The sequence below is a fragment of the Procambarus clarkii genome, chromosome 34 (assembly GCF_040958095.1).
Source record: "Procambarus clarkii isolate CNS0578487 chromosome 34, FALCON_Pclarkii_2.0, whole genome shotgun sequence".
In the NCBI taxonomy this organism is placed as follows: Eukaryota; Metazoa; Arthropoda; class Malacostraca; order Decapoda; family Cambaridae; genus Procambarus; species Procambarus clarkii.
In genome coordinates, this window is record NC_091183.1 from 38,738,579 (window position 1) to 38,759,791 (window position 21,213).

The 21,213-nt window shown below is 35.8% G+C and overlaps 1 protein-coding gene across 13 annotated transcripts in view; it reads right to left on the reverse strand.

The window, feature by feature from the left end:
* The window catches only part of LOC123762075 (IQ domain-containing protein E), a 32,070-nt gene extending 12,244 nt beyond the window's left edge, over positions 1-19,826 (reverse strand). For 3 of the 13 annotated variants that reach the window (XM_069335876.1, XM_069335873.1, XM_045748351.2), the window contains exons 1-10: positions 19,379-19,604; positions 16,362-16,487; positions 12,681-12,787; positions 12,314-12,463; positions 11,374-11,559; positions 10,481-10,874; positions 9,047-9,198; positions 7,749-7,873; positions 2,687-2,838; positions 1,237-2,006 (exon numbers count right to left, since the gene is read on the reverse strand). In XM_069335876.1, coding sequence (XP_069191977.1) covers positions 1,237-2,006; positions 2,687-2,838; positions 7,749-7,873; positions 9,047-9,198; positions 10,481-10,874; positions 11,374-11,559; positions 12,314-12,463; positions 12,681-12,787; positions 16,362-16,482 — 2,157 coding nt within the window. In that variant the 5' untranslated portion in view covers positions 16,483-16,487; positions 19,379-19,604. Of the gene's footprint in view, positions 1-1,236; positions 2,007-2,686; positions 2,839-7,748; positions 7,874-9,046; positions 9,199-10,480; positions 10,875-11,373; positions 11,560-12,313; positions 12,464-12,680; positions 12,788-16,361; positions 16,488-18,012; positions 18,092-19,302; positions 19,605-19,672 lie in introns of those variants that run through there. The other 10 variants (XM_069335875.1, XM_045748343.2, XM_045748348.2 and 7 more) reach the window with 9 other exon arrangements.
* Between the last annotated feature and the right edge of the window lie 1,387 nt (positions 19,827-21,213).

A 21,213-nucleotide genomic window follows, 5' to 3' on the forward strand; every position in this document is an offset into this window, starting at 1 on the left:
ATGTCAAGTAGGTGCTGGAATTAACTTGCTTGTATATCATGGGCATGAGAGAAAGATACAGACTTGCACTGTTATTTAGAATTTCTATGTATACAAAATTATCAAATAGTAAAAACAAACAACTGCAAGGTCAAACTCATGTTCAAGATAAGAAATTATGAATGCAAGCAGGAAATAGGGATCAAGAAGTAAGATTTCATTGAACCACAGGAGATTGTAAGGAGCATAAATGCAATAGAGCTACCCACCACTTACCAGTCTTCTCTGTGCAACAGCGAGATAAGGACTTAGATTTACATGTTCGGCTAGATCTAGCTAGTGTAACTGTTGTAAAAATGGTGGATTATTCTGCGAGATAACACACACAAGCTGGTTTACTACCAAAAGGTTCAAGGTTTGATTTTGGCTACAGGTTAAACATTTGAGCAAGCTTCCTTTCACTTTATGCCTCTGTAGGTACTTGGAGAAGTAAGCCACTGTTTTGGCTTGTATCGTGGGAAAGGGCAGTAGTTAGCCTAGGAGAACAGTGATAATCCTAACAGGATTAATCATCCTAACAGGATTAATCCTAACAGGATTACCATCCCTGACTATGGAAAATCATAATTGATTAAAAAGCTTATTTGATTAAGCCATATAATATACATACACCAGATGCCCTAGATAGTTCTGCCCATATATACATTCTATGCATCCATATATGCATTTTGTTGAAGTTTAGTGGCCAGTTGATAACTTTCATTGCTACTTAATTTAGCTTCACTCGTGTCGATTCAAACTGGATGAGCATCCAAGTTTTAATATCCTGCTTAATGCTACAGATAAAATTTATCTACCAAAGATGCATTTGATAAAACTATCCCAGTGAACTTTTTTTCCCTCACACAAGGTTTCCGCCTTTTTTTTTTTTTTTTGTAGAGAAAAGGTTAAATAGGGCGGGAGACATCAGACAGGAAGAAATGAGAGGAATATGGGAAAATAATAAAAATACCCAATTCACTAGCATACAGAATCTTCTCTCCAAGCATTAATGCAGCTATGAACACGTGTGTGCAAATACACATGTAAAGAAATGCTTTTGGTGGGACTGATGAGTTCTTGCCTAACAAGCCATATAAAGTAAATCAATAAAACGGTAGAAGTATGTCCATCTAATTTTACTTAAAACAACTGGTATATTCTAAATCTTAGCATATCCAAATAATGTTAATAATACCATTTTCCAAGTGTACTCACAAACGAAGACTCTTGAATGGCATCCTGTTTGCGAGGGGACCTGGGTGTCCTAGCAGGACTGCCACCTTCCTCTTGTCCCTTCCCACTCTTGCTGGGACTGGTACCAACTCTTAGTTGAGAAATTTTAGGCGAAGATTTGCTGAGGTTGTTTACTTTATATGGGGAAGACTTTGCTGATGATGATGGAGTGGAGGTTTTAGAGGAAGACCGAGATGTGGGTATTTTGGCAGGTGACTTTAGACCAGTAGGTCTTGGTTGAGGAGATGCTGATCCAGTTACCCTGTGCTGAGGTGATGTTAAAACAGATTTATGATGAGGTGACACTGAATTTGAATTCTTGCGCGGGGAGGTCGTTGGAGTTGGAGTTTTTGATGAAGCTGAAGATGTTACTCGACCCATGGAGCTATGTCTTGGGGATCCATATGGGCTAGCCTTTGGAGTGGAAGCAGTTGATGAAGAAGTTGCTGGTTTCCTATTGCTAATACCTGGTCTAGTAGGGTTCACTGAACTTGGTAGGTTGGTAACTGAACTTTTAGATGGTGAAGAGGTAGAAGAGGAAACTTTAGATGGCAATTTATGTTGTGGAAGCTTTTTGGGACTCTGCTGCGCAGGAGTTCTTCTCATTTTACTAGGTGGGGGAATCTCACGTGGCTCACTGGACGACTTTGATGAACGTTGAGGGCGAGTGCCAGGAGGTGGGGGGCGAGCACTGGATGGACGATTACGTCGGGTGGGCGTGTTGGCATCACTGCTTGACCCCGAACGGGAACCTGAAATAAATTTTACATATTAGCCAAACATTATCAATCCATGTTCCTCCCTCAGCCAACTGCCCCTCCCCAATGCTCATTCCTCGGTCAACTCCGTAGATACAAAAGTACACAATGTACTTATATCATACATACTCAATGCACACTAAGTACTACATATGGCAGGACTGACATTTCTTGATGCACATCAATGCACATCAGGTACTGCCTTAATCCAGTGGAGACTAACAGTTTTTTCTGACTTAATATTCAAATGTGTTAAACATATCTATGCTTTAACCACTGCACTGTGCAGCTTTAAAGACCTTTCATATTTACACATGTACAACTAATATATATGTAAATAGGTTCTAATTTGTTTTTCTTTAATTTCATACCCCACTTTAGGCAAGAGTTTGGTTTTGCCAAACTTTCATACCCCACTTTAGGTAAGAGTTTCATTTTGCCAAACTTTCATACCACACTTTAGGCAAGAGTTTGGTTTTGCCAAAGTGTGCCAATGACCAGTGCTAGTCGATCACTGGCCTCTTTAACCTATATTTTTTAATACAAGTTCAATCTAGCTTTAATACGCAAACAATGTAGCATAATGTAGTATGTATAAACATGATTTACCACTACATGTGTTACCTACTTAAAAGTGCACTAGAATATGAAAATAATAATAAACTATTACTAACCACTTGACAACACTTGTTTAAGAGTGCCTCGAGCCGCTCGCTGTGACAGAGTGCCAGGCAACCGTTCATTACGCTTCCGCTGTGTGTCGTGCAGCACCATAACCTCTTGTTGCAGTGTCTGAATTTCTGTCCGTAGATTGTCCAACTCTGAGCTGTGTTAAGAATAATTTAGTTTTATACATTATGGTCATTCTTCCACTAACAATTCAAAACACAGAATGCATAATCATTCACAAGCCATCATAATCAATTCTTGATATGTAAAAAAAATCTTGGCAATTCACTTCGGCAATTTAAATTTCATATTCTACCCGATTCATGTGTAGTCAAGTTTAAATAAATCCTTAAAAAATTATACCTTTTAATTATGAGTATGTCTCTCTAATGAAAGGACAATTCTGAAATTAAGAAAGCCAGCCTTGATGGAAATAGTTATTTATTGACTGAATCAGTAGCTCAGTAATGGCTAATTTCCGAGCAAGATTCTGCGACACTTCCTCTTCAGTTTAATACTAGTACTGCAAGTATTCTAGCCATGTATTGGGTACACAGTATTATAAACATACAAGTCACAAACATCATCCAAATGGAATTCCTCTACAATTACACTTGTATTCTTCCTCTAGATTTATACAGTACTGTATTGTATAAATAGTGGTACCTCGATTTGGCAAATCTCTATTTGCAATGCACACTTTCCACTCTGGATTTAATCATCCCCTTTGTGGATGAAGTATATGTAGATTTGGAGAGGCAGAAGTTGTGGACTTGTTTAGAAGCATGGCCATAAGTTCAGACTGGTATTAAATATGCCCATCATACTATTGATTGGAACAAAAATATCAGCCACACCCATAAAGCATGGGAAACATTAGGGTTATGAATGGTGACTCTTAATATGACCCCAATCATGTTTATAGATGTTCATCCATTAGAATAAAAAAAAAAAAGAGCTGAAGCCCTGAGAAACCCAATGGAGAAAAACCCTGGGAAAATTTTACAGGTACTGTACTGGTATTGTTAATTTTAATTTTGAATTGCCTCTTCCATTCACTTAAAATATGGGCCCTTATTTTGAAAATGAAGTTTCATGGTCGGAGTGTGGAATATATGCAAGATGTGGTGAAATCTCTTTACAGGCAGGTTCTCCTGGTACAGTAGCTGTCCATTGTATGACAGGTTGAAATTAAAATGTCACTCAATTAAATTAGCCCATATAGCATTGGATGACTGAAACATTAAGAGAAATCAACAGGCATGTATTTTTGTTTAAATAAATAATTCAATAAAAAAAAAATCACACAAATGCCTCCTGAAGGCATCTTCAGTTGCAACAAATCCCTCACTCCAAAGAATCGGGGATTGTCCTATACCGTTCACCAAATCGAGGTCTCACTCTAGATTCACTCAAACACTACATCACCTTAGACAAAGAAATGTTAAAAGTTTAATTAATTGGGTAATTATATTTAGCAAGGATGGTGGAATTGAAGCTAATATATTCTTGTTGGAAAGCAGGCACATTACAAAAGCAATAGCAAGAGGAATAAAAATATATAAGCCAACACAAAATGAGTAAATTTAAAAATAAAAGTTCCTAATGATAGAAAGGCTCCTAGAATGCCAGCAATCAACAATATTCCATCAAGGTGGATAAGAGCACAATCTGAATCAGTGATTTGGCAGTAAAGTTCCACATAGGACTTTTCGGCACTTTTTCCTTAATTCAATTGTGTGCTATCTTTTCATTACAAAGATCATTACTCAGATGCTATGTCCCAAAGAAACACAGCATCTGTAGTTCCCCCTTATACTTTACTATATACAAGAATCCACACGGGATTCCACTAAGAAAAGGCATGATTTTTTCATGCTTTTTATACACTTGTTAAAAATATTAAACTTTTATCATTGATTCTGAAATTTTGATTCTGCTAAAATTCTTCAAGTACTTTTGCATGCTATAAATTTTGGGGGAATTTTCCTAAATACAACAGTAATCTTCTGAAAATGCAAAAATTATTTCCTATTCATTAGGATTTTATCAGCTTTCTTAGAGAAATAAATGCATACAATGTACTGTACAGTCTTGTGGTACGATTAAAACAATATTTTGCATACAAGTACTGTACGCATATACAACACATGTACAGTCTCTCACACAGTACATTGTGTGTGACAGTGAACCTCGGACAATGATGGCACAGTGATTACAATACGATAGCCAGCCATATGCCACAAACTTTATAACAAAACATATAAAACTTTCCTATGATGCACATTACATCAACAGTACAACAAAAACATTGCAGACATGCTCGAGTCAACACTTCTTTCATCCAGTTTCCACTTTGCTAAACTTCCTCCATTAAGCCCAAGCCCATTATGGCCCCCTGTAACAGATCCTGCACTTTTAATAGAAATCTAAAGAGATTTATTATTTATTTAAATGCTAGGGGGAGAAACTGCAGACAACCCAGCAACAAATACCAAGTAAACCCAAATTTTGACAAATGTTTCCAAGACCTGTAAAACTTCATGCTGCAGAAAATTGTATTTTCTTGCATCATTTAACATTTGTAGAAAATTTATAGAACTGTGCAGGGATTTACTAGTGGCACTATGCAGAATTGCAGAATGCTAGGAATGGATTAATTTATATTACATTTTAAAATTGATTTGAAGAGTAAAACTTTAAATTTGAATGCTCTTTCCAACAGTATTTGTGAAGCAGCTCTCACCATTTTTTTTTTTTGGGGGGGGGGAAGAGTGACTTGTTCAGTGCCAGGGCAGGCAGTCATTCAGCATAGATAAGAATTTGAATTGTAATACAGTATAAATCAAAACAAACGACTTCCATAATAACAATCTGGATGACCGAGTCATTGGAGTGCATAAAAGCTAAAGCGGGATAAATCAATATTATAGAGGTAATAATGTGCACGACCTCACAAGACTCAGATGGTGTCGGTGGAGGGACGATGCATATGAAGTCTCCTGTGCTGTGGCTTCCCTACAATTACAATACCAACCCACAATAACAACAGTAATGTAATGCCCTTCAAGACCTTGCATTACACTAAACTTTAGTACGAAAAACTACAGGCATTTCAGTGGTGACTGCATTTATAAAATGGTAGTTCCACAAATTACTGTATTTTAACATTTCTCTCAGCTCAAAATTATGTTGCACTGTAATCACCATTGCAAAGATATATTACGAGGTTATTAATGCACGTTACAGGTATGACATAAGCAGTGTAGCAACACAGTTGAAATAAATGTGGAACCAGCATTAAAATAACATTTCATGACTATTGGGGGGTACCCAGACCGTCTTCAGTGGATATACTGGATGGAGAGCATACCAAAACACAGTTCTCATTTATTTAGATTTCTGAAATTTGTATTAGAGCACATCTAATAGAAATGTTGTGGTGTTATAAAATATAAACTTCTGTTTTCTAACTAATTTTCATCCACTTAAACAAAAATGCTCCAAACATATACAAATACAAACAAAAATGCTCCAAACTATTCACTTGTAATCAAGAATTACAAGTGAAAAATATCGAAATTGTAAAATTGGATCAATTTAGCATCCCGAAACTCCTCGAGCACACACAGCTTCAATTCCATCATGCATTGTTAATATTTTCTCAGATATATCTTGTTCTAACGTAAAATCACAACATTTACCTAACAGTTTCGCCAATGAAATGTTTTCTGTAAATCCATACATTTTTAATGGATTTTTTATCATACCTTTTAAATAACTTCTCCACCCAGCCTTGTCTCCTCTTTATCCTATACTTGGAGTATTATTTTGATCCCAACTAAAATTCCTAGTTTATTAGGAATTTTCAGCATTAGTGTTCTTCAATAATTATACTTTACAAATCATCTGCATAATACTTCCATCATTTATTCCCTTTTAATGAACTACTCCAAGCTTGTCTTCTTCCCCATCACTCTTTGTGAGCTGTTGACTTCATTCTCCAAATCCTAACGTGCTCAATCACCTTGTCTGCCAGTCGTCGTTTTGCCCTTCCTTTTCCTACCCTCAAATTTTCTCAAATATACTCTTCGCCATTGTATTGTTCTCCCTTCATTTATCTTGGCAGAACAGTCTGGGCACACTTTCTCCAATCTTAAAAGTTACATACATTTGCATTTCACATCCTTCCATCATACTGTATTTTCATTTCTAATTCTATCCTCCTTATGCTAATCATGCTCTTACAGTTGTCTAATTCTACTCCTATAACTCTAAACTTTTTAAACTCGTGCCACACCGGTGTAATTACATGGCAAGTACATGGCAAGTGCTATGCTTGTTATGTACCATTTTTCCTAGAATTTTTGGTTTAAAGCTATCCATGGTTTTGGCACACACTACACTAATATCATCCATCTATCACTCACTTGCAAATAAAAGTAGCATACATTTTTTTTTAGAGCCTTTTTTGTTTTTTTAATGATCTCTTTCTCGAGGATTTAAAAATAGTAATAATGTACCTAATAAAAGCTGTTGATTCCTGTCTCCATTTGTACATATCTGTAGGTTTGACTGAACTGCCTCTCATAGATCAGGTCTCAAATTTCTGGTATCAGCCTTATGGCAAATAATATATTTAAAGACAAGTGGATTCCATTTTAGTGCCATATACTTCAATATTAGCCTAACATTGGATGTGAATAGTTTTCTTAAAGCTCATTGTATAGGTTACAAAAAGCAGTATTTAAATCTGCTAACTCTGCATACTCTGCCAATGTTATTCCGTTTGTCTATTTGTAGCACGAGACTATGTGCATTGATATTTACTAGTTAAGCAATTTTTGATGAACTACATTTAACACTGTTTCCTTCTCTCCTCACACTGTCAATGACACGAACTGTCCTATTTAATTAGTTCTTAACCTCCTGCTCATTTCACTTTATTTCCAGCAACTTGGACTAATACAATTTGAAATATTAGGCTAGAAAAACTCTGATCAAGTGATCTTAAGCCAATCTCAAAAGGAGTAATATGATAATTTACATAAATCAATCTAAACTTACTCTTTTTTCTGAGCTGTTTCCATGTAGAACATGCGGTCATCCTTGAGCGTGTTGATCAGCTCCCGCAAACTGGAACGTTCCCTCTCCCACTCCATTTCTCGCCCTTGCATCTCTGCCAAATGAGCCTGATAACATGAAAGATTTTAGTTTTTTATTGTAAGAAATTCTTGAAATATTTAAAATATGAATTTAATTTCTAGACAAGAAATAGATAAATATAAAATAATAAAGAAAATACCTATCTATTACTTGTACGTATTGAAAGTGATGATGTGAATGGAGCAGACAGCAGGCTCCCATCTCACATTGTCTCTCTCTCAGCTTAGATACAGCAAGACTAAACAGCAATTTCCCTACTCCAAGAGCCTTTCTTCACTATTTGGTTAACTCGCTGGTATATACCGAATGCTCCAAAGCCACAAGATCTACAGTATTCTCCAGGCAATATCTTCTGCAGCACAGTTCATTTTTCTCACTGTTTTATCATCCATTTTGTTCCCTCTAATGCAAGTATGTATCTTCCTTCACACCTCAAGCACTTATTTTAAATAGCCATGTCATTATCTCATCAAAAATTCCTCCACTTATGTTCCAATGCAGAAATTGAGAAGGCCATGATTTTATAGCTTCTATTGTATCCACTTTCCTATTTTTTTAATGGGATGGAGTAAAGATGGAGAGGTACAGGAGGAAACACTGTAGAAGTGTGGAATAGCGAGTTATGATAGCAGGTGAGCTGTTTGCCTTACTAACTGTCTGGTAGCTTAGCAGAGATTGCTTTATTGTCAGGGAGCTGGTAAGTTTGTAAGGTTCTCCACTTTTCCTCATGAAGATGTTGACTAGCTACCCTCCAATCTAATCATTTGTATGCAACTCTACCCTTCTCTCTTCATATGCAAAAACTATCCTAAGGACATTTCTTTTAACATCACCATCACATATCTTACCATCACCTCATGATCTCATTTATGAGGTGATGGTAAGCAAATTACCATCACCTCATAAAAATCATCACCTCATCACATCAAATCATCACCTCATATCTTACCTCTATAGAAACTTGCATCCTTCATACATGTCCTATCTAAACTTCTATTATCTCCTAATATAGAATGCAATTCTTAAATAAATTTCAACATCAATTTTTTATTGGTGTCTTAGTCCATGTTTCACATACTGGTCCAAGTTTGAAGAAATGCACATTTCCACAACCCTTTCAATTTCTACATAAATTATTTGCCAGACCATTTCATTGTAGGTATTCACGCAACTGACAGATTTTTGTGACCACAACACACCTGGAAAAGTGCAGTGCTGTCTCCTGCGTTGTCATTCCTTCTTGCCAGAGCTTCAGTCAGTTGTGTATGTTGAGTCTCCCAGCGGCTCACTTCTTCATGACCTCGTTCAACCTCTCTGATCAATTCTGCTCGACTCAAACCCTCATAGTTATCTACTCACATAAAAAGAAGTCATTATTAGTTTTAAATTGATCTTTCAGACAACAATCTTGAAATCAATTTGACACTAGATAAATTATACCTGCTAAATGAACGTAGTTTGATCTTCTAAGAGTAATGGGGTACTGAACTGTATTTAAAAGATGTACTACTCCTCTAAACAGTTGACTAAGCAAGTCACCTTCAATTATTTAAATTTAATGAATATACTATATACATACAGTACTGTATATGCAAAAAACATTTAAAGCCGATATGACCTGAATAACTGACTAATAAGTGTTAATTCCTAATTCAGCAGACTACTATAGAAACCTAGTTACCCTTCTAGAACAGAATGTGTCAATTGTATTAAATGTGTGATAACTTGCAAATGACAATGTACAAATATGCAAAAATGCTTTTTAGAGCTTAAATATTTACTCAAGTTTGCAACAGTGTGGCCATCTAACTCCTTCAAGCTGAATGACAATTTGCAAGAATTACATCTAATTACTAGTCATATATACTTTTTAATACTAATCAAATAAATAACTATCAACACTTAAATGTTAATCATGAAGTTTATGCACAACAATGTGATTGTTGCAACCAATTGTTGCCCAATTGAAATTGCTTTTTAAACAGGTGAAATGATTGTGAAGATTATCATTATGATATGACAGAGCCCTCGACATCAAGGATCAAGTCCTCATAAATAATAAAATAGGGAAACCCATACTCGTTAGCTACACAAGCGGGGAATTCTGTAGCCTCAACAGTGGATTTTATGCATTTCATTATACAGAATTATATACTGTATTATATATTCATTTATTGGAGAGGGATAATGTTATTTCTTACTGGTTAAGTTATGAAAGTTCATCATCTCACCTTCCAGGGTAAGGTCATTACCTTACCATCCAAGTGCACCGTAAAATAATTATAGGTTGTCCGTCCAAATGGTTGGGCACCATTCCTCCCCCCCCCCCCATCCCATCCCAAATCCTTATCCTGATCCATTCCCAGTGCTATATAATTGTAATGCTTTGGTGCTTTCCCCTGATAATTTCCTCCCCTCACCTTCCAAAGTGTTACAATGCTTGCAACACTGACTACCAAAGGACTACATGGTCCAATTAAAAAGCTATTCTAACATAACACAAGTTAAGAGATTCAAACATATATCACAAATAACTATACATGTAAAAACCATTTTGTACAATATCCCTATTGGTGGTGATGTACTACTGTATTCTGTACTGTAAATGCACGAATAATTTTAATTTAACTAACTTTTAGTTTCTTCAGAGACACCGAGAACTCTCTCCAAATCTGCCTCAAGTTTGTCTTTTTCAACAGCGAGTGATGATACTTGGTTACCCAGTCGAGCATTTTCCTCCTCGAGCTGTGAGAGTGCAAGTCGTAGATTGGTGGTTGGGGACTCCTGCCCATCACCACCATCTCTTCGACATCGCATTCCTTCCCTACTGTTCTGCCCACCTCTCATGTTGGACCAGTGGGTGGTGCTCACTGCTTGGGGTTCTTCCTGAGGAGGAAGCTGCAAATGCTGCTGAGAGTTCTGGTGTTGTGGAGATGACTGCTGTGAAGGTTTCTGATACTGCTGGAACTGTTGATGCTGCTGTTGCTGCTGCTGTACTATATTTAACTGATTTCTTAATCTCACAACCTATAATTAAAGCAACAATTCGCTACAGAGAACAATGCATCTAGTAACAAAAAAATCAGTAAATAATTCTGGCCAAAATCCTGCCAATACCAACATATCCATTCTGATACATTGTAAGAAGAATATGAACATACCCAAAAGCATCATATCTCAACAAATTTCCATGACAACTGTATAATTTGTTATATAATGTTTTCAATAATTTTAGAGTAAAACAATATGCAGTATATACTGGTCACAAAATACCTTTAATCATACCTTTTTAAATAATAAAAAATCCAATGTGGATATCGATACTGTACATTTGTAATGAGAAAGTGGGCCAATAAAGTCACGATAATACTGACTTTTCTTGTGCTAAAGGATTAATAAGTTTATTCTCAGCACACCACACAGCAGTACTAAATAAATAAGAATCTCTTACCGATTCACAATGGGTGGGATGACACCAGCTTTCTGTATAATGATATAAGTAACAAAATGTGTACATTACTCTCACCTCTTGGTAATAAGTTTCTGCCTCAATCTTCATTTCATTTAGAGCTGTAGCCTTGGTCGAGGCTTGAAGCTTTGCTAGCTCGGCCTCCTTTTCCTTCAGTGTAGCCTCAAGGCGTGACACTCTTAGCTTCAGGCTCGACACCAGAGAAGCTCCCTTGTCGGTTAGCTTTCTCCGAGCCTCATCATTCTGCAGGGTTAGTAAAGGCTCAATCACACGCCAAACCATAAGGTAATATTATTTTCTCCTTTATGGGTAAGAGTTGCAATAAATGTGACCTATATCCACAAAATATATCATAGTGACACTACATGAAATACTATTTGCTTTACAAGACAGCTGGTATAAATTTATTGCAATCTCTCTTCCACTGAACAAACCACGTAAAAATCATGCACACTTGTTAAAAATTCCAATATCAAAACTCATTTTATTAAAACAGGTCTAAGAAAGTAAAGTGATAACTCACCATGAATTAGGTAGATATGCCATATCAAATACAGTAAAATGCTTGCTTACATAAAAAAAAATCAAGATGTAATGAAACTTTTTTTTGTTGGGTTCTCTCGGTGGCACCCCATTCACTCGGAGCCACTGCGGGAAGCCACCAAGGGGAGCCCCTCCCACAAATTCTGAGTTCCTATACCAGTACTGTATATTAAAGTATTTTATATAAAATTGTTTGGTATATATGTACAAGGGATTTGTTCTAGTCCTTACATTTGAATTTAACTATCTTTCCCAGCCCAGTTGGATACCGTGTAATTATATTGTACATACCTTTAATAATGACACCACCTTACTTTTCTATCTGGTCTCCACTTCAAGTAACCAACTGTACCTAAACTACAATATAATTACACATCATAATATGAAAGCTCGAAAATCAACAAAATAATACAGCATGATGCACACAGCTTAAAACTGGCAAGTCTCCTCTAACCTTGGCTGGATCCATTAGCTGTTCTATCTGGCGGTCACGGCGTATCAAGTCTTCCTCAAGGCGTCTGCTGCGTGTTTTCAAATTAGAATTCTCCTCGCGCAGCTCACCCAAACTCCGGCGCAGTTCCTGAATCTCTTGATACTGTTCTTCCTGAGAAAAAAAAAGTCAGTACCCCAGGTTTAGTTTTATAAATATCACTTCTACACTTTGAACAAAGTTACAAAATCATTAAAATCTATATTGCATTTTTTAATAAACTTATAAATATTTTTAGTACTGTATTACTGACTATGATGAAGTATTTTGCGCCTCCATGACCGTATCAAACAACTGTTTATTATACTTAGTTTCGTTTAAATAACCAGACCTGTGATTTGTATGTGGGTTTCCCGGCATTTGTTCGCAGGTTGCCTGGTCGTCCACAGTGTATCTCTGTTTTAGTGACAAGGGGCTTAACGCCACCAACGTCAATATCTGTACAATTAAAACACAGGTTAGGAAAATCTGTAATTTTCAAGTTTAAGCTAAACTTGTATTAAATGTACAATTATTTAATGACCCTAGTTGAATTAACTTTGACAGAAATTCAAATACTGTACAGAATTTATTTTTTTATATACAGTACTGTACTGTCTAAAGCCATTAAATGCAAGTAAAACACTAGCGAGTGTAGAATATCCTGGGATATAACAGTATCTTGTTAAAGCAGAATTTCAACTATCCTGTCAACACACATTAAACAGAAAACATATACTTCTATGATATAACTTTAACAATGTAAAAAAGTTAACTTTGATTAAACAGATTCATCAAGACAATATCAAGCATTTAATGTAATGAAATGCCCTTTTTTAGGGGAAGAGCACTTCAGAAGCTTCCCAAGCTAAATGCTGATCCAGCCATCTCTTATGAGGGTGCAACAGGCTTCAGAGTCCCAACCTTGCCTACAAGGACCAGAATCTGGCTTTATGAGGCAAGGGAAGCTTGGGAACCCGAGATCAAACCAAAACAAAAGATACCAGAATGCAGATGCACAACAAAGTAAGCAAATATACATTTCACCTTGGGCTTCAGCGTGAATTTGTGACCAAGTAATTACCTACATGTAATTACCTAAATATAGTTACAGGATGAGAGCTATGCTTGTGGTGTCCCGTCTTCCCAGCACTCTTTGTCATAAAACAAAGTGAATGTGAAGAAGTATGCTGGCAGGGACTATGGGTGAAATAGGTCGCCACCAGTTTTCTACATTGCAATAAACTATAATTTGCCACATTACTTTCAGGTACCTAATGCTTATGTTTTGCTTTTCTAGATTTTCTAGGATTCATCTTTGATCCCCAAGTCTCACACACACAGCCAGATTCTCACCTTGGCTTCAAGCAGACAAGAGAGGGTATCAAGAAACCTGGTTAATCTCCCTAAGGCTTGGTTAAACCAGCACTCAACTCCAGCAGACACTCCCACAAAACATTAAAATATATCCAATACCATTTCATATTTTAGCCATCATTCTAATATATTAGTCATGCAACTCTTCAATCATATGTGACACCCAACAGCAAAACTGGGTACTGTAGTTGTAAAACTAATTTAGTTACTCATGTAAGTCATTCTTACCAATTAATTTAAAACTCTGCTAATTTATACTATTTGGTAGATCAAAATGTACATATACTGAATTTCAAACTGTATTAATTACTTTTATACTAACAACTGTGAGCAACCTTAAAGGTTCATCAAAGTTTGTCAGTCTCTCATGCACTGCACAATTATGAATTGCACAATATACTTATTTATTTATTTATTTATTTACAAGAAGGTACATTGGGGGTTAACAGAGAACACAGAAATTAAGTTAAATTTACATTCTTGTAAAGCCAGTAGCACGCATAGCGTTTCAGACAAGTCCTTAAGCTAACAGATAATTTTTAGATAATTAACAGTAATATTGACAAAAGATGTTTACAGGTACTTTACAGCTTTACTTTACAGGGACAGATAATTTTAAGTAGAATAATTACAGTAAAATTTACAAAAAATGCTTACAGGTATATTGCAAGAAATTTTGACACAAAAGCAGATAAGAATAATACACAATAACAACACTATACAATAATGAACAAGGATTACTAGGTACATTAGGATAACATTTCAAGGAATAATGCAGTAGAATATGCACTCAGTACAACAACTATGATATCAGATGATATCTAAGATTACAATGGTAAAGTAATATGGCTTAAGTACAAATATTGGGGGCCTGGGTAGCACTAGATACAGTGCGAGGATAAAGCAATAGGTAGAAAACTTAGGATGAAATTAGGTACTTTTTGGTTTTATTTTTGAATAAGGCAAAAGTTGGACAGCTTTTCAATTCATTAGGGAGTGAGTTCCATAGACTAGGTCCTTTTATTTGCATAGTGTTTACACAGATTAAGTTTGACTCTGGGGATATCAAAGATATTTCTGTCTGGTGAGGTGGCGATACTTTAGTTACCAGCATGATAATGTTTGCACAACTATTCCTTTTGCAGGTAAATTTTACATTAAATTCTCTTTTCAGTGCTACAAAAAAAATGAGTAAACAAAGAGTTTAAATGGAATAAACACAAAAAAATAATGCCCACGGTGGTGGTGACAGAAAATGTCACGGCACGTAATGATCTGGAATTTAATAAGGGTGAGGAGGTACATGACAGACAAGAATCACATACTACAGACAAACGCATTTTAGAAGAGAGGTAGAGTAAGTGCCAAAGCTCAACCCATGTGCAGGTTGTATTTGCAATAGCAAAATTACAAGACACCCAGGAAAGTGTTTTTGTTGGTCTGCCATATGAATTTTGTTAAAACAGTTCTATCTAGGCTCTTTCAAAATGCAAAAAATGTGATCATCTGTACTGTACAGTACACACTGTAGATATTTATTACTGTACATAAATGATAGAAAATTCATCAGGTATAGGTTACCTTAGAGCATTTACCTTAAAGCATGTACTGTACAATAAAATCCTACTAATCCTGATCTTGGTGGACCGACTTTCGAAATACAGTACTATACAATGAACAAATCCAACTCGGTTATGGTTGCTCATCACTTATTTCTAGATTTGGCATTTGTGGCAATGAGCAACTCCCACTAATCTAGATTTAATCTGGAGAAAAACAATTCTTATATTAAAAATGTACCTTTTTCTGTGATTTTATCACCAAAATATAAAGAAATAGATTGGCTATCATTTATGCAAAAACAGTGTCCATAATTACAAAATTATTGGGATAAAAAAATTATGTAATGGGTGACACCTAATCTCAATCCAGACTAGTGGGAATCTAGGGAATCTACTGTACAATAAATACTGAAAGTTACATTTCACAAGTTCTAAATTATTAATGCTTTCATTAGACTATGTGATTAAGTATGCCAATGAAATATCCAAGATTAATTTTTCTGGTTTAAACACATAGCCATAAGCAGCTGTTCCAAGGTACTGTATTCACTAGTGACTCGTGCAAGCATGCACGAGTTCACCACAGGTACAAACACGAGAAATCATAATTTATATATATACCGTATACAGTATAAGACTGTTGGAAGAACAGCACATGGAAGCGACTGCCATTTACAAATGAGGTCATTCCTAAGAGTAACTAATGGACTTCAGAGAAGACCTGCTAATAAAACACTAGGGGTAATTTTCTGTATATCACATACAGCTGCAGTGCAATCCCGCCAAACACACACCGAAACTACGACGTTGGAACAACGTTCGAACAAGTTTTAACCCCTCCTAACCAGTTATAACAACCAATATAGCAAGTTGTAACAACGTTCTAATACGTCATAAACACGTTAAGCCAAGATGTAACAACTTTATTACAAGTTGTAACAAGCGGAAAATAGAAGCAGTTACGGTTTGTGTTTCCAGGGAATAACAATGATATCTAGCTGTGCCATTCATGCAGGCAAAGGTGAGAAGTGCTCGGTGCTATCAAGGAGTAATCAGATAAACTGAACACTTGACTATTCTGGTGAGCTGCTTACTCTTTCCATTGCGCATTGTCCTACCACTCAGACTGTCTCGCCTAGCAAGGAGTGGAGCTCGGATCTCAGGGGTCATCGTAGCGGATTTTTTACCATGGATGATGTTAGCTGGCAGGGACATTGCCACTTTAAATGGAGAGTTAGTAAAGAGAAGATACCTTATAATGAAAATACATAAGTAACACATTCAAGAGACAATGTTACATTTTAAAGCTATAAATATACTGTAGAGTAATACCAATTTTGTCTTACTAAATACAATGCCGTGCTTCACTTGAAAACATTAATCTACAAGAAAAACATTCTACTAACAGCAAGATCTACTTGCAAAAAAGTTTGCAGGTGCAAGTTGTACAATTAATACTATTGTAAAGTATACTTCTAAAACACTTGTGTATGCAAATTTCAAGTCTTAAAACCTAGTTTGTTAAAAAATACAACTTCAAAATCAGGTTCATTATGTAGATTTAATTATTTACACACATTTGAAAACTAGCATTCAAAAGTCAATCTATACACAAAACAATAATACTTGCAATACTGATCAGAAAATAATGTAAGCAATCACTTTCAAACGAGTGAACCGTGCAGAATTCAATGTTGTTGCTGAGAATACAAACATGCTGTCTCTTCCTCAAGCTATCAGAACTACTGTGCAGCTCTTTAAACTTTAGAAATTAGAAATTTCATAAATTTTTAATAATTTTGTTTATTTTATACTGCTGCTATTATATTTGAGTCACATTTGCTCACACTCCATTAAAATAAAAGTACAAAAGTGTTCTGTATAAATTTGTCAATCACAGTTTATGGTCACAAAAGAAACTAAAGCAGACGAGTATATTGGATTATTAACTGCTTGTTGTTGTTATTGTTGTTGTTTTAGATTTAGCTACTCAGATAGAAATGTCCATGTAGCACGGGCTATGGTGAGCCCGTAAATTATTAACTATAGTATGAGAAGATTAATTGACTTAAGGTTCTTTGACTCATCAGCAGCAAAGTATTAGAACATATTAATTAACCTTCAAAAAGCGGCCATCATCAAAATTGCCACCCGCCTGAAAAAAAAATTACTGTATACAGTATCTTTTTTATGAGATGGTAAATCTTTATTAAAAAATGTTGGAAAATATACAAAATCATATTTTTATGTTGCCTTTCAGCCTTTATAAAGTAAATGTTGCGATTTATTCACCCTCAATTCTGCTCTTAAGTGACTACAGATGAAAATCACCACTAGTTGCAAAGCAAAAAATTGAAATGTAGTCCTTAAATAACGTTTCATTTAGGGCCGACTTTTTGGGGAAACTTATACAGTATTGTTAGTCTTGTCAATTGAAATATAAAAAAATGTAGGTAGTAGTACATAAACACAAATACAGTATTGTACTGTATATCATAATGGCACCATGCAATGCAATCGGTCTTAGTAGATTTTGACTTGCATAGCCACTAGCATTTTGATTACCCAGAATAAATGACGTTAAAAATATGCAAATTTAAACATCAAATTCTTTACACTTTAGAAACATGTACTACCATAAAATTAATTAACCAAGACCGAAATAAAAAGAAATAATACTCTAGTCAAAATATCCTGGATATTCAAAAAACAGCCGAGCCGAGTTATTCTAATAATCTGACCCACTTCACTGAAAATTACGGAGGAGGAGAAGCAGCCACAGCAGCAATGGTAGCCTTGGAGAGCTAATGTGACATCTTGATACCTGTGTTTGATACAACAATTCCTGTCAACAACTCTTAACATATACCTACATATAACCCCAGAACTACTGTACATATCTGTTGAAAATACTCAAGATGAAACTATTTAAATACTGTATAATGAATTACCAAAATAACAAGAAATACTTATTACTGTGCCTAGATATAGTAAACCAAGAATAAAAATCCCTTAAACATGGTAAGAAGAAAACATAAAACAGCCTATACAGACAATTTTAATGACTTGTGGTCATGTAACTTTATTATCACTAACCAAGTACAGTATATTAATCAATCCAAACTGAGGAAAGTGCAAAAATGTGCATACAATGTCTTAATTTCTCTGAACAACTTAACACCCCCTGCTGCAACTTCTACTAGATTCAATCTACAGTACCCTGTTCTCATAAGTGCTACAGGTAAAGTTTGGAATATAAAAAGTGATAAAAAATAAATAAATAAATAAATACTGTATTCAGTAAATAATTTGCTTTATCAGGGACAAGAAGCCTGCGTGTGTATATGTTTTAGGCTTATATCAAGGTCCTCCCCAAAGGTCAAACTACTGACCCTGCCAAATGAATATTTTCCAATTTGTTTAGCACTTTTATTTTAAAGATCTCTAAGAGGTCAGCCTTTTCACGTCTGGTTTGTTGATCGTTAGTTCCGAGGGCATTAGCAAATTAGCTGGTCGTGGTTAACCAAACATCTCGGTACCCATATACAGTACACCAATAATATACATTTACTAAAAAAAAAAAAAAATTAAAATCATTTATTTAAATATTGTAGTTGGTGGAAGAAAACATACGGCTTAAATGTTTTATGAATGGTTTCCAAACATCACAAGACTCTATTGGCCTGCATCTAATACCCACAATCCTTAGGGTAGGTAAATATTATCTAGGCTCTTATTTTAGTCTATATTACTGCTGCTTTTGACACTTTCTGTTGATGCATAATAGAAAATTAATGCATCACAAATGCCATAATAATAATAAGTTGATGAATGTGTAGTATGAAGTTGTGAGCAGGGCGAGACATTTAGCCATGTTTCCTTACACTTCTTGCCTCAGTTCACTGGTTAATAGGTAACCCAGGAGTTATGAGACTGTTGTGGATTGCATCCTGAGGGAAGGTCATTTGGTGGCCTTGTAGGATACCATTAAACCCAACAGGCTTCCTGTCCCAACACTGAGAAAATATAAATTACCCAAAAAACAAATTCCTGTGTAAATGAATCACTTTTCCACCATGACAACAAATACACTTGGTCAAGTGTTAAATACCAGTGCTACTGGAGGAGAGGAACACGGAGTGTGAGGAGGTGTTGAGTGCAGGTGAGTGAGTCACAGACTGGTGTTGAGTGCAGGTGAGTGGATCACAGACTGGTGTTGAGTGCAGGTGAGTGGGTCACAGACTACTGCTGGGGTGCTCCACTTCCCCTGGCTGTGGCTCCCCCCTCATCACTCCTCAACCACAACTTTCCTCACACACCGGAACACTCACTCCCAACCGTTCCAGCCGTCACTAGAGTCTCCCCTAGCCTCACCACCCCCTCCACCACGGACGCCTCAACCTACCTGACATCATCTTAGGGGATAAGACTCATCAGAGGCGGCCACGGTGCCCTTCAGGAGGGGTAGGAAGGCTGATGGGTGGTGCTCCTCACTTGTCTCCAGCAGTGTTTACTTGTGGCACTCCGGGGAGGCCTGGGGGGGCCCACGACCCCTTGTTCCTCTCTCAAAGAGACGATTCAATAACTACTAATTATTCATACCTTTTTATTTATTTATTTATTTATAAGAAGGTACATTGGGGGTTAAGAGAGTACATAGTAATGACGAAATTGAAATTGAAATAAGTTTATTGAGGTAAAATACACACAAAGGGGTGAGGTAGCTCAAGCTATTCTCACCCCATTCAGTACATCGTGTTAATACATACCTATACACACATCACAAACAATAAACATATTACCAAACATTCTGAGAGATAAACATATACATTTCCTCCTTTACACAAGTAGTATGGTATGGTAATGATGATGATTTTACATTCTTGTAAAGCCATTAGCACGCATAGTGTTTCGGGCAACCAATACATTTATAATCGACTAGATCATAAAGGTTCATGTACTTTATCCAACGATTTATACAATTAAAAAGAGCAATAATAAAGAGCCGTGCCTATATAAGTACAAAAGCACATTGTTCTATTGTGACTAAATAGCCGTAATATGATACTCTGTATCTATAGCTATAAAAGAGAATGTTTGTGTCTATCTTTTTTCTGTCCAAGGTTGGAGGCCAGACGTTATGGGATAGCCTCACTCAACCTTTAAACATGTGTGGTATGGGAGTGTCATACGTCAGTCAGGGTAGGCTCCAGTGCTACACTTTCGAAAATATCGGCATCCTGTCTACCACGCCTTACGATTTTCTTGAATTCGTGTCTAAAATATTGATCGTGTTGTAAGTAGAGTTATTTGGTGATTTAGTTCTTCATTATATAATTTGTCTGAGAAAGAAAGGGGAAGGGATAGAGGGGGAAGGAGAAGGGTTGTGAGAGGATATGTTTGAAGAGAGGGGATGCTGGGGAAGAAAAGGGGAAAGGGGAGACAAGGAAAGAGATATGAGAGAGGGTGAGAGGGGAAGGAGGGACAAGGACCCGGACACAGCTGGGTAACCCTCTATAGCTTTTTAAAAAATAAAATAATGTAATTTTTATTTTATACTTAATCTTGTTTTCCAAATTTTAAGTAGCTCTACATTAGATTCATTTAAACAATAATAATAATAATAATAATAATAATAATAATAATAATGATAATAATAATAATAATAAGAGAGTATGATGATTTTACACACACACACACAATATATATATATATATATATATATATATATATATATATATATATATATATATATATATATATATATATATATATATATATATATATGCTAAGATTAATAATTCTAACACGAATCTTCTCAATATTCCTTATGTTTTTCTTCACTGTCGGGGGGAAGTCGAAAAATTATCTCTCCAAAGTTCATTTTAACTTTTATTTTTGGTCTGATGCCTAGGAATGCGTTTCACAGGGTCACTCCTTACTTTC